The 12,599-nt window shown below is 38.6% G+C and overlaps 4 protein-coding genes across 5 annotated transcripts; 3 read left to right on the forward strand and 1 right to left on the reverse strand.

The window, feature by feature from the left end:
- Positions 1-7: 7 nt before the first annotated feature.
- LOC145212223 (uncharacterized) lies at positions 8-5,123 on the forward strand. 2 transcript variants are annotated; one of them, XM_080080271.1, is made up of 9 exons: positions 8-71; positions 1,252-1,372; positions 1,921-1,993; positions 2,342-2,408; positions 2,867-2,975; positions 3,059-3,135; positions 3,616-3,809; positions 4,230-4,247; positions 4,707-5,123. In XM_080080271.1, the coding sequence occupies exons 2-9, from the start codon at positions 1,296-1,298 to the stop codon at positions 4,761-4,763; spliced, it is 672 nt and encodes a 223-aa protein (XP_079936397.1). In that variant the 5' UTR covers positions 8-71; positions 1,252-1,295; the 3' UTR covers positions 4,764-5,123. The 2 variants fall into 2 exon arrangements, with proteins under 2 accessions (XP_079936397.1, XP_079936407.1); XM_080080281.1 differs by lacking the exon at positions 4,230-4,247.
- A 220-nt stretch (positions 5,124-5,343) lies between these two features.
- On the reverse strand, positions 5,344-8,653 carry LOC145212150 (uncharacterized). Its single transcript, XM_080080193.1, has 4 exons — positions 8,066-8,653; positions 7,892-8,002; positions 7,312-7,522; positions 5,344-6,622 (listed from the first exon to the last, which is right to left on the reverse strand). Exons 1-4 carry the CDS (start codon positions 8,147-8,149, stop codon positions 5,838-5,840), a joined length of 1,191 nt encoding a protein of 396 aa, XP_079936319.1. The 5' UTR covers positions 8,150-8,653; the 3' UTR covers positions 5,344-5,837.
- A 159-nt stretch (positions 8,654-8,812) lies between these two features.
- On the forward strand, positions 8,813-12,310 carry LOC145212197 (tRNA-splicing ligase complex subunit RTRAF-like). The gene is made up of 6 exons (XM_080080240.1): positions 8,813-9,196; positions 10,502-10,596; positions 10,993-11,122; positions 11,205-11,288; positions 11,539-11,696; positions 12,046-12,310. The coding sequence occupies exons 1-6, from the start codon at positions 9,136-9,138 to the stop codon at positions 12,250-12,252; spliced, it is 735 nt and encodes a 244-aa protein (XP_079936366.1). The 5' UTR covers positions 8,813-9,135; the 3' UTR covers positions 12,253-12,310.
- Positions 9,206-10,500, forward strand: LOC145212178 (NAD(P)H-hydrate epimerase-like). The gene has a single exon (XM_080080221.1). The coding sequence runs from the start codon at positions 9,310-9,312 to the stop codon at positions 10,168-10,170; it is 861 nt and encodes a 286-aa protein (XP_079936347.1). The 5' UTR covers positions 9,206-9,309; the 3' UTR covers positions 10,171-10,500.
- Positions 12,311-12,599: the final 289 nt, after the last annotated feature.

A 12,599-nucleotide genomic window follows, 5' to 3' on the forward strand; every position in this document is an offset into this window, starting at 1 on the left:
GTGTGTGGGCACCAAGAGAAATGAAGCAAGCAGCTGTTAGACAAGAAGAAACAGAACTGAAAAGCCTCGTAGTAAGTATAGGCTAATTGACGGGACGCATAGACTGTTAATTGTCTCTTATAGAGATCTGAAAAAAATATTTTTACATCAGGGAAAGGCATTCCGTACCAATTTATTAGTTGAATCATTTGTTTGAGGGTGGTTTCATTGTATTGGAACAAAGTAGCTCTCGACTTAATGAGTAGAGCTACTAACATTGAAATTTGGCTGGCGCCCGGTCTGGGATTTTCTGGTAGGGGGTGCAACGGAGCATAGGGGTTTATGGTGCTGACTCAGCCAGTTAGCTTTATGGTAAGATTAATTGCCGAGTCAGCACCATTGCCGATGCTCTGTTGCGCCACCTTCCAAACCGGGCGTTAGCTGAGTTCCAGTGTTAGTAGTTCCACCGACTTAATGCGACCTACTGTATTGTGTTTCAACAATCAAACAAAACCTTTCAACGTCTAATAGCGACAAAACCGATTAACTAGAAAACTTATTACAATAGGTTAATTTGCACATAAACAAATTTCGACAAAAGCAACTGCAAGAAAGACTTTTCCAGTAATTCGATAGTTTTGCACGATTACCGAAGTTCGTAGCCTAACACAGTTAAAATTGATAGCTGGATTGTGCAATACAAGAGTGTCTTCAACATGAATATTTGAAACACACAGTGGACACGTCAAATTATGTCAAAATCAACACGTCTCATTCTTAGCTGTTGACATGTCAAGTGAAAGTGATATCCGTAAGATCGACAAGCACCAATCACTTTCACACGTGGCCCCAAATAACCAAGACTGACACAGGCAACCCCGGAAATTTGCTGACGTGTCCTACCACTTTACTATGCGTGCGTTTTGTGGCGGCTCGCTTCAAAATCATCAGGGGTTGTTCAAAAAACGCGGGACCCTCTCGATCATTGATTTTTCGAGGGCCTGTGAATATGGAACGTCACAATGTGAATGGTTATGCCACATGTCATTAAGTTGCATGGGGTGCTGTGATTGGCCGACCAGCAATCTATAAGTATAAGTTGATAACCGGTTACACAATATCACTCACTGGTTGTGAACGTATCAGTTAAAGCTAGTCGTAGTGCATAGGGAAGTTCATTGGAGGCTAGGTTTAAATAGAGTTCGTTTAAATTAACTTTTGCTATGTTTTCAAATTTGCAATATCTAATTAATGTTTTTTCTGTGTGTGCAGATTATTTTTTAATATTCCGGATCGATTGAAATCACAACACAACCATGAGGTGCGTCTTTTATCTTTTGATTGCATTGGCACTCGTCTGGCCCCAGGTCTCATTTGCACAAGATAGTGAAACGTAAGTTGTCAAAATTTTACCTTTGTATTTTACCTTTTTTACTGCATCGTCATTTTATAGTCGCTGCAACTGCACGGGCATTCGATTGCCTTCTTAACGTTTCTAAACATGTTTTTATTCAATTGCATTTGAGGACATTTGTAGGATAACAAATAATTTACAAAAAGGACTATATTAAGTAATTAGCTTACAATGTTAAAAGTCGTCATAAACAGTTTAAATGTATAACTGTGTTAGATAGCTTTCTTACTCTAGCCTATTTTAAATAGTTTTAGTAAACAAGACCACATCAACAAAATCTTGATGCTAATTACAACAAATCCTATAACACATAAAAGAGTATGAATAAAATAATAAATCTCATTACAGCGAAGAGAACGACGCCGAAGTTACTACAGGTAAAAATTTACAAAACTAACCAGTCATATGATTATTTTCATGCATCATCATCGCCATTCATCTCACCAATCATCATCACCTTCATGACTTTTTCATTTCACTTGCGTTACTGTGACGTTACTTTCGGGGTGGGATTCGTGGCAGAGCAGGGCCGCGACGAACATGGCACGCTATTGGGCGAGCCGAGCCAATCAGCAGCGAGCAATCAAAGCTTTTCAACAGGTCAGGCCGCGCCGCTCAAGTGCCTCAACCGATTTCAGAAATCGAAAACTTAAAGAGTTTTAAACCGCCTAGGTTAACAGTTTACTGTTTAATTGCGACATTAAGTGTCCTTTATTAGGTATAATTTCATACCTTGCTCCATAGTTTGTAAACTTTCTATTTCCTTAACGCTATGGATGTTGTAAGCCATGGCTTGTTAAAAACGTTTTGTCGTGAAAAATCCTACGTGGTTAAACTTACGTTTTTGCCTAATAAACACGAACTTAATGGCACGGAAATAAGTAATTCGTCTTGATAAAATAACAAACTTTAGACCAAAGCGGCTGTGATAAGACTTTGTTTCTATAGCAACGCTTGCGACCCCGAAGAAGAAAGCTTGGCAGGGGGACGTTCATTCCACCGTGGGTGCATTACAGTAAGTCAACGTTCACTGAACCCTCTATAAAAAGTCTGACACAGTTTAAAGCAAGATTTTTGCAAGCTTCGGGCGAGGTTTTGGTTGTTGTTTTTTTAATGAAAAACGTTCTCTCGCTTATGTAACCAATAAAATATGCTTTTAAACTCAATGATTTTTCATTTACGAGACATCGTTAACTGAGCGAAGCTTGTTAGAAAACTTGCTTTGATTTGAACATATGGAACTGTGTAAAAAACAATCTATTGGGAGTTCATAGCTTTCAACGCATCCGCGTTTTTCCATCTGAGGCCATCACTTTCATATTCACATCGATTCATTTCATCCTTCACCCACCACGCAAGTGTTTCGGCTCATTCGTTGTGACAAAAATTAAAACGCGACCAAATTGACACGGGGAATTCCCTAATGTGTGGCCTCAGAGGAAGACGAAGATGCAAAGGAAGAAACTGACGCAGAAACTCCCAACGAGGAAGGGAAGAAGGAGCTAGAGCTGGAAGACTTGCAACTCTGGTCGTCAATGGACTTGGATAAGGACGGGAAATTGACTGTATCCGAATTCGAAAGGTACTGCATGGTTCTGAACTTGAAATTGTGCCTGTATTGGTTTGTGCTAATTCGAGAGTGCTTAAAACTTTTTCTTTTCGCAGATTCTCTAGATCTCCCAACGCAAGAGCATTCGTCCGACAAATGAGAGCACACAAGGCTGTTGAAGAATGGGCTAATAGTAAGTTGTCTTTATTTATGTACTGTGGGTCTGGATTTTGGGCTCAACCCGTTCCAAACCGAATATTTAAACCCGAAACTTAGATTTACTAACAAATGTTACCGAATGTGAAGTCTAGCCCAAATCAAGACTGTTTATTTAAACTAAAGCCCCAACCCATTCTAAAAGCTGTCCGACTCCAGACCCACAAACAAACATTAAAAACTCATCGAGATTCCTGATTGTTACAACCCTTAACCGAATGCTCTAAGGCGCCTAACTCATATACAAGCTTTCGGAAGCATCCTGAGCCCTCTTAAAAAGGTACAACAGTAAGCAGACGTTCACACATAGTCGTTCTTCACATTTACATTTTCTAGTGAGAAAATAGTTTTCTATTAAGGGTCTTGGCTTTTACTTTCACAGAATCAATTAAACGTGGGAAAATACGGAAGTATTATCGACAGTCTGCAATATAATAACAGTGACTTTATTTTCTAGAACTCGGAATCGATGTTGAAAAGGCAAAGGCTGCCATGATGGTCGGAGCAAACGTACAAAGGCGTCAAAACATCATGCATCATCAACAAGTGCAGCGCGTAAATGCCAACAGAAGACGGGCTGCTATTGCCAGAAGAAACCAACAGGCATACTACGCTCACCAACAAAGACAGAACTACTGGTCTAGATTGGGAGTAAGTAATATTCGTTAAAGTCGTAAACTGCTTTATCATCATACCGTAGATGTCATACCACCTTAAGAATAAGACGCTATCAAATTATCTGAAGTGTAAAATAATCTGAGTTGCCTTACGTCCCCAAATTGGACCCAAACGCGCAAGCCATATAACCCCTAATTTTAAAGCCCCAATTAGGTCCGAATTAAATTTATAAGAGTAAAAGTACGAAACAATCAGGACTGAATTCTTTAAACGATGCATACTTTTACCAAACGTAACTCACATGCGTCTAATTGGTCCCAAATTAGTTTTGTTAACTCTAATAAAAACCAAAAAAAAAATTGCTGAAAAAAAGACATTTTACGATATTTTTTCACAAATGTGGAGTTTTTGTTGGCGATTTCAAAACTTGAATTGTTGTTCTTGCATTTACAGATCAATCCATACTTACAGGTGATCATGTAGTAAATGGTTTCTTGGTGGTGGTTATTGTTTTTATTAGAAATTGCTTACTAACCGTTGGAGGTTTGTATTTAGCAAGTAGGCCTACTGGAAGAAACAAGAATGCAACTGATAGCCCGCCTTTTGGTACCCTTTCGAACACCTGATTACGAATAAACAAACGTAGATTTTTGAACAATTTGCTTTTAATCACAACAAATTTGTCACCTGCTGCTATATATGACCATGATTTCGGTTTAAAACAACATTAGCAAGGCTTATTGCCGAAAACTACATTAAAAACCCGTTTAAAGAAGAAACGTAAACGTAAACCACCATAAACATGAAAATTAAACATATAGTTTCCAGTAATGCTAATAAAACAGTGTTTTTTTAATTGTGTTGATATGGGTTTTTTGGTGGTTTTAATTCTTGGACTGTCCACTATTTAACTTTGCTTTCATCCAGCAGCGTTACTACGCAGCCATGCGAAGACACGGCCAACAACGCAGACGCGAAGAGTTGTAAGCGCGTCACCTAGCGGACGAAGCATCTCCCACCGCACCTAACTTTTCATCTGAACGTAGAAGTGTATGCTGGCTGCCGCGGTCCAGCCATCTTAAATTAGTAACAGATTTTCAGCGTTTTTCTCTGCCAGTCTAGGAATACTTTGTGTGCAATTTCTCCACGATCGGCACACGTAGGTTAAATTTGTGGTGTATTTGGATGTTTAACATTTTTTGTGTGCTGTACTACAAATGTGTGTTTTCTTGTGTATATTCCAATCGTTTTTGGTCAGAGGGCCGCGGAACGGCTTGCCCACCACTTGTAATCAAACATAACCGGAATGTAGCGTCCATGTAGCGAAATAAAACTGAAAAAGACAAATGTTCGTGCCAAAACCTTAGTTGGACAAGAGGTTTCCATTATTGGAAAATTCCATTATTTTCAAATTTGCCTCAGTACGTTATTCTGGCCTTGTTGGAGGCATAAATATAAGCAAATTTTTTTTAAGTGTGTTAGATTTTTAAAGTTAAAGTTTTTTTTAAGAAACTCGGTGAATCTTGTCTTGATATTGTGGCAATGGGTAAACGAAAAAGGGGTGAAGAAACTCTTGCAGTTTTGTTGCAGTGTTTATTGTTTAAAACAAAACACTTGGATTTAAAATAAACAAAAACAGTTTTTGAACTGTATTGAAAAAAAGTTACAAACAAATAACTTAAATTAGCGTATAACACGGCCATCCAAACTAAGAGTGGTTGCATTTCGTCACAAAAAAAATACAATTTGTACGAACTAAGGTTTTCATGTAAAATAATCTTAACGCCGATTGGCTCATAATGTACCCATTTTATATATCAGCAGCGCCAGATACTAGCCAATATTATGCCTCCTGCAAATTATCTTTTGCAAAGATCGACAAATTAATACCCCTAGCGTATAGCAAATAAAATGGCAAGACATTGGGACACAGTACAACCATACCAAATAATGGAACAAAAAGAGAATTGGTAAATGTATATCTTGACAGGCAGTTTAACTCAGCTCACATTTCGTTCACCAAATATTTTAAAGTCCACTGACATATACAATCTCAATCAGCTACTGCATAACATCCCACATCATGTCCTCCTCGAATTCAAACTCCGGATCAACATCTTCCGCACCATTACTTATTCCTCGCATCCTCTCCAGCTGTGCTTCGTAATGCTCTGTCCTCCTCCTCAGGAGCGCAAGGATTGCTTCATGCCTCTCGCCGGCTTGTCGCATTTTTACCCACATCCCCTCCACTCTTAACTCCTGCTCCTTGATCCTGGCGCGAAGCAAACGCATCCGAAGAGCTTTTTCCGCGTCCATAGGTGCAGACCGCGCTTGAAACCTTTTCCCAGAGTTATGTAATTTCGGCTGATTATCTTGATTTGCTCCAATATTCTGTTTTGGTTGTCCGTTTGGGCTTAAGCGCCTGATAAACGGCTGCTTATGCAGTCGATTTAATGCAATTGCGCGGCGTTTTTTGGGCCCCAAACCCGACGTGGTGTTATTGCTGTGAACTAGGGACACTCCAGATAGAATAGAAGGTACAGTTTGTCGAATACTTGAAGTGTTGGTCACGGAACTGCCACTTGAAACTGATATTACTGATCTAATTTGCAGTGAATCATTGTTTGAAGAATTGCCGGTCTGGGCGCTGCTAGAGGGAAGGGTAAACTGTTGGTTAGTACTTCCATCGAGGTGGTTGTCATTCTCGACAAGTTCTACTGACGAGGACGGCGACAGTTCGGTTTTTACCATCTGCATTGAGCTGTGAGCTTCTTCGTTCAAAGACGACTGCAAAGTGTGTAGTATGCTGTCTACAAACGGCGTATGACCACTCGAACTAGCTTCACCTAAACACACATTTTAATAGATGAATTAACAGATGTAAATATGAAACGAATTATAATTACGAATAATTTTGTTCTTTATTGGCCAATGACCATAGTAGTCGCCAAGCAAGTCTACAAAAAGTTCTTTACAGCGCGTAATTTTTGTTTTATTATTTCTATGGATCAAAAATATCTCGTATGGCAACATAACTGGAAAACGTTCCCCTGCGCGGCAAATAATTTTTTTAGTCAACTGAAAGAACTTTCTACACATTAAAGGAAATAATATTGCCATAAATAGTTACATCTGGAGAAATCAGTGTTCCATGACCGAAGCCTGGTTCAGGCATGGCACTGGATGATGATGATGGATTAAAACAGCGCAATTAACGGTCTTTCGCGGACGGACATAAAGATTTAAAAATATTATTTGTAAGGCAACACCTTTGGCTTTGAGATTTTCCACAACACAATATGTTTAAAAATCTCAACAATTCTTGATTACTTTAATGGTGAAAATAACGGCCCAAATAGACGTAAAAAGCGACATGCTTTATTGTTCAAACGTTTCGGCAAATGCTCATGCAATCATCAGTGATATTTGCCGAAACGTTTGAACAATAAAGCATGTCGCTTTTTACGTCTATTTGGGCCGGTATTTTCACCATTAAACTTATGAACAAATCCGTATATATAGTGTTCTTAATTACTTTGGTCAGCAATAAGGGATGTCATTCTTTCAGCAATTTGTGGAGTCAGGCTCGTTGGGCCCAATTCAGAATATGACAGTTTCACACCGTCTCCACTGTCATTCAAAAGCGCCTTTTGAGCGTCAGTGCACTGCGGGTTAAGCTTTCGAAAGCGGGTCTTCATGTTTTCCCAGCATTTTCGGAGTTGCCTGATGTCACGTACAGTACCATCCTGTGGTCAAGATAAGTTGCATTGTAGTCTATATATAGCCGACACAACCGTTATTCTGACACAAGACGCTAATACAAAAAGTGCAATAGCTCACTGACTTCGTTTAATCCGCATAACAATGCCTCATACCAGTGTTAAACAATTTCAATGTCGAGTATATGGACTCATTTTCATAACTTCGATGTTTAAAGTTGTAAAAAATGACCCAGACGCTTAAAGATCGAATATTTATCTGAAATTAAATAAAAAAAAACGTCATGAAGCACATTACTTCCGCCTACTAAAAAGATAAGTTCTCGTTGACCAGCTGTCCTCCATGGCTATTTTTGTCGCTGCGTGCACAGCAGAGCAAAAATGCTATTTGCTTACCGTGCAATAAAGATTAAACTCTGCTGTTATTTCCCTCCAAACGTCGGCCTTCTTTTTTGACATTGTCACATCGTGACTTCGTCCCACGAGCGTAATTTTGTGTTTTTCCACCTTGGCATAGAATGGCAATTGTATGAAAACCGAACCGCATGTTACCACTTTCATACCACTCACCAATGAAATCAAACGCATTCGTTCGTCCTGTGTAAAGTTAATTCTTCGAGCAGGGCCATTGTAATTCATTCCAACAGGCAACATAACCAAAACTTACTTTGTTTCTTCTAAATAAGCAAGAAAACGGTGTCATTTGTGCGTGAAAGGTTCAAATCACTTTTCTGAAGTAATAAACATCAACAACTTCGATGAATATGGCGTGTATGCGTAAACGTATTTATCTAATTACATTTCTGTCGTTTAATTGCACAACGTCTTTCCTTTACCAGACACTGACATTTGATGATGAAATGCATATTGACTGCACAGTGAGCCCTTTGTTTATCGCAAAGAATCCTTTCAGTCTTTGTTTTGTTTCTTTATGCGCTTGTTGCGTATGAAAATGCACCCAAGCACCATTCGTGGTCTTAGCAAGCACTGCACTATAACGACTCATACTTTGCTGAACAAATTACCCTTTTTATCTTTGCTCTGCAACACAGTTTTAACTAACACACAACGTTAAGTACGAACACGTGATACGTTTGACATCACTCAAAATTGTACATAGCCCTTACACAAGCACTGGAGACAAAAGAACTGTTTCTAGCCTCGCCCGTTCTTTCGTAAGTGCTGTTGCTTCGAGCGTCAACTGACCCATAAAAGAAAATAACTACCAGTCACAAGAGAGGAGTCACTCACGCCACGTCTGCCAAAGAGAGCATGCTCTGAGTGCCCTTTGCCGAGCGCAGCGCTCGTTTCCTGCGGAGCACCTGTTATTCTCTTTTCTTTCTCCCTGGCGGTGACGAGTCGCGGCGCAAATCGACGCACTTAAATCCGCTGGCCTCGGCTCGCGAGTCATGGCGCTCGGTTCACCCGTTGAATCACTCAAAGCGCCGCACGTCAACAAACAACTGCACGCTGTCCAACTATCGAAGTAAACTGAACATAAAACTTATAAAACGAAAGCTGAAGTTCAAAAATAGTGACTGGCAAAAACCAGTTAAATTTATTACGCTTCATCGCGATTTCGTGGTGTTTTTCACCTTTCAAACACATAAGACATAACATTGGAGTTTTGTTTTCAAAATATGTTTCGGCGGAAATTGGCGGCCTTGAATCACCCAAGATGTGAAGATTTCAATCCATCAAGTAAGTAAACCTTTACCACCGATCTAACGGTAAAATACGTCGAGCTGGCGATTAATTTGTTTCTGCACCATTCTCAGCGCTAAAAACTGTTTGCAGCTGAAAATTGTAGTGAAATGTCCTTGCTGCGTGTTTTTACGCAAGCAATTTCCTTCAGTGCTTTTCTACAGTGCAGCAGTTTTAGCAAAAGCTCTAACGTATATTCCAAGGCAACATCGCATTGCAGCAACTCGTGGAAACAGGATAAACAACTTTGCACTATGCCAGTTAGTTCAATAAAATATCTTGGACAGGCTGAGGCACAAGCTTTTGATCAAGAGTTGTTTGAAGAATACAAGTTCAGTGTGGACCAGTTAATGGAACTTGCTGGTTTAAGTTGTGCACATGCTGTTGCTAAAGCCTACCCACTTGCTGAATGCAAACCCAATGGTAGGGTTCTAATAGTAGCTGGTCCAGGAAATAATGGGGGAGATGGTCTAGTTTGTGCGAGACATTTGTCACTCTTTGGCTACACACCAGTAATACTATATCCAAAGCGACCAAAAAGAGAACTTTTTGAAGGTCTAACAACACAGTGTGAAAAGATGGGGTTGGAATTTATTGCAGAAATTCCCTCAGCTGAAGGAGTTGACAATCAGTTTTGTTGCATTGTTGATGGAATTTTCGGATTTAGTTTTAATCCCAGTTCAGGTATTCGTCCACCTTTTGGACAAATTGTGGAAGTGCTGAAGCAAGTCAAGGTCCCCATTTGTAGCATTGACATTCCCTCTGGCTGGGATGTGGAAAAGGGCGATGCAGATGGAAAAGGATTAAAACCAGACTGTTTAATATCTTTGACAGCCCCAAAACTTTGCGCCAAGTGGTTCCAAGGAAAATTTCATTTTCTGGGTGGAAGATTTGTTCCAAATGCTATGGAAGAAAAGTATCAGCTTAATCTTCCAAAATACAATGGCACAGAATGCATTTTGCAGCTCTAACTATATACACCAAGTTTCATGCTTTACAGATATATTTGGAATAGCTTGCAAAATAAATAAAAAATGCTGTTTTATTTTAACAGTTGCAGTGTCTAAACTACAAGTTATTGTGTTTATTCTTTTTGCTGAACTTCTTGCATGTTTATTATTACAAAACGTTATATAAGACTGATGTTAGCAATAGAATTTCTTTGTGTATTTATACATCCTTAAGCTCTGAAATTGTGGATTTGCCATACTATGATACCTTGAGCACTCTTTAATAGTGACTTTTTTATTTTTTTGCTGTGATACCATTTCATGATGATATAATTTTGCTCTATTATTTCAGATGAGGAAAGTTTTAAAAATCTGATTGTCTGGCTTGAAGATCAGAAAATAAGACACTACAAAATTGAAGATCGAACCCAATTAAGAAACATATCGGTAAGATTTAATCCCTAATTTTGTGCCGTTTTGTCATTTTTTTGCTTTTGTATTCATCGTTAGAATAATAATAAATAACAATATTTTAATCTACTTTTGTCAAATCAGACATAACAAAGTAACTAGTTTAATAACTTGTGTAGGGCAGTTGGTTAGTTTCTGTGGTAGCAGTTACCCTGACCAAGTTGTGATGTATTTAGGCACAACTAGTAATCAAATTGGAAATTTTTAGTGATGTAATAACAAAGCATATGTAGATCTGTTGGTGCGCTAGCCAGAAGTATTGACAGCTGTGGATAATTGTATACTATTCACATACATACTTGTCAACATTTAATATGCCATGTACATCAACATTTTGCGAATTCTCACTGAAATCGTTCACTTTGCTTTTAGTCCAAACAATGGGAAAAATCGCTTGCTGCATATCTAAAGGCTTTGGATTGTCCATTTGAAGCCAGTGACTCGCTTGCAGTCACGGATTGGTTGCTTGGTTACGCTGTTCGACTTGAATATGGAGACAATGGTAAACATATTTTTAACTCGTATTATTCCAAAATGTAAAGATTGTCTGGTATTATGGCCCTTTTCTGGTGATATATCTGCAGTAAAGGAATATCAAGCTGTTGATGGAAAATCTATAGAAGCTAAAAGATCACTTGGTGGACAAGGCACTTTAAACAGTATTAAATGTAAGTATTTTGCAACTATACATTCCACAATGCATTTTTTGAACCAATAGTAAGTATTTTGTAACTATTCATTACGGTTTTTATTCTGATTTTTTCAATTTTGTTTTGAATGCTTTCTTTAAGCCCCCCAAAACAGGTCGATCTTAACACCAATACTGCTGTGTTGACTTGGTTCAGCTTGTCTTCGTGGTTCAATACGTTTTGCTATTTTAATGTTCAACATTGTTCAAAAATCTATGCTTGCGTGCAGCAAGTGATCCAGACTTTAAACAAGGGGTGAGAAATCTTGCCAAAATACTTGAAATTCCACTTCATGAAGATGACACAATTACACTTGAGGCTGTAAGGATTTTAGTGGAGGAAAGGTTGTCCAAACATGACAAACCCACGACAAAAAATACCGATAAAGTAAGTTTTGTGTTTTTTATTTCTTTCAAAAAGTGTCTGACAGTTTTATGCTTACTATGTTTTAACTCAACGGCTAAAAAATATTGATAAGAGGGTTTTCTGTTACCGCATCATTGCGCAGCTATTTTCCGCTTAGTGATTGTTCTTGTGCAATTTTGTTGCTTTTTTTTCACTTAACAAAACTCAACAACAAAAAATCTGTTTGATAGTAAAAAAGGTGTTTTCCCCATTTTGAAAAACCTAAAAAAAGTTCGGATTTCAATCTCCAAACTAAAATATATACTATCAACATCTCTTAAGCCATCAATAAAAGAGGTATGTCTTATCAAACTGTTGCAAATTTTTGCAGAAAATCACTGTACCACTAGATGAACAGGAGCTGGGCTTTGATACTGGTGATGCTTTATTAAACAGGGCTGCCCGAGCTCTGCGCTTGTTGCACATAAATGAACTCCGTCAACTTCAGACAGACATAAACAATGCTGTTGTTGCTGTCCAAACTCTTACTGCCAACCCAAAAACTGATGAACGCCTTGGTAAAGTGGGCAGAATGTGATCAAACATGTCATATTATTGCTAGCGGTGCAGTTTAAAATACAATCTTGGAAAGGGTTGGTTCATGTGGTTTTAAGTAATCATACATTGGGATTTTCTTATAGAATGGCGATATCTGTTGGGCTGACAAAACAGTTGCAGTTATATCACTGAACTCATTTGGATGTACTTGCACAGATAAGGTCATTTTTGATCCTGGAGAGATTTCAACGTCTTTGCCAAAGAAATTTATTTGAAAACTAAATTTTAATTGGCCAAGATGACCAAGTGATTATGCACACTTTTGTGTTCATAATGTTGTTGGTTCTAATCCTGTCTTGACCCTTTGTGCTTCCTTAAGCTAGAAAT

The sequence above is a fragment of the Phallusia mammillata genome, chromosome 1 (assembly GCF_965637545.1).
Source record: "Phallusia mammillata chromosome 1, kaPhaMamm4.hap1.1, whole genome shotgun sequence".
Classification (NCBI taxonomy): domain Eukaryota; kingdom Metazoa; phylum Chordata; class Ascidiacea; order Phlebobranchia; family Ascidiidae; genus Phallusia; species Phallusia mammillata.

Coding starts and splice junctions, on each gene's coding strand:
- LOC145212223 (XM_080080271.1), top strand. CDS start 1,296: ATGAGGTGCGTCTTTTATCTTTTGATTGCATTGGCACTCGTCTGGCCC. Junction 1,994..2,341: donor CAATCAAAGCTTTTCAACAG/GTCAGGCCGCGC, acceptor TTGTTTCTATAG/CAACGCTTGCGACCCCGAAG. Junction 3,136..3,615: donor TGTTGAAGAATGGGCTAATA/GTAAGTTGTCTT, acceptor TTTATTTTCTAG/AACTCGGAATCGATGTTGAA.
- LOC145212150 (XM_080080193.1), bottom strand. CDS start 8,149: ATGTTGCCTGTTGGAATGAATTACAATGGCCCTGCTCGAAGAATTAAC. Junction 8,003..8,065: donor GAATGCGTTTGATTTCATTG/GTGAGTGGTATG, acceptor TTCTATGCCAAG/GTGGAAAAACACAAAATTAC. Junction 6,623..7,311: donor ATCCCTTATTGCTGACCAAA/GTAATTAAGAAC, acceptor ATGTGTGTTTAG/GTGAAGCTAGTTCGAGTGGT.
- LOC145212197 (XM_080080240.1), top strand. CDS start 9,136: ATGTTTCGGCGGAAATTGGCGGCCTTGAATCACCCAAGATGTGAAGAT. Junction 10,597..10,992: donor CCCAATTAAGAAACATATCG/GTAAGATTTAAT, acceptor CTTTGCTTTTAG/TCCAAACAATGGGAAAAATC. Junction 11,289..11,538: donor CACTTTAAACAGTATTAAAT/GTAAGTATTTTG, acceptor GCTTGCGTGCAG/CAAGTGATCCAGACTTTAAA.
- LOC145212178 (XM_080080221.1), top strand. CDS start 9,310: ATGTCCTTGCTGCGTGTTTTTACGCAAGCAATTTCCTTCAGTGCTTTT.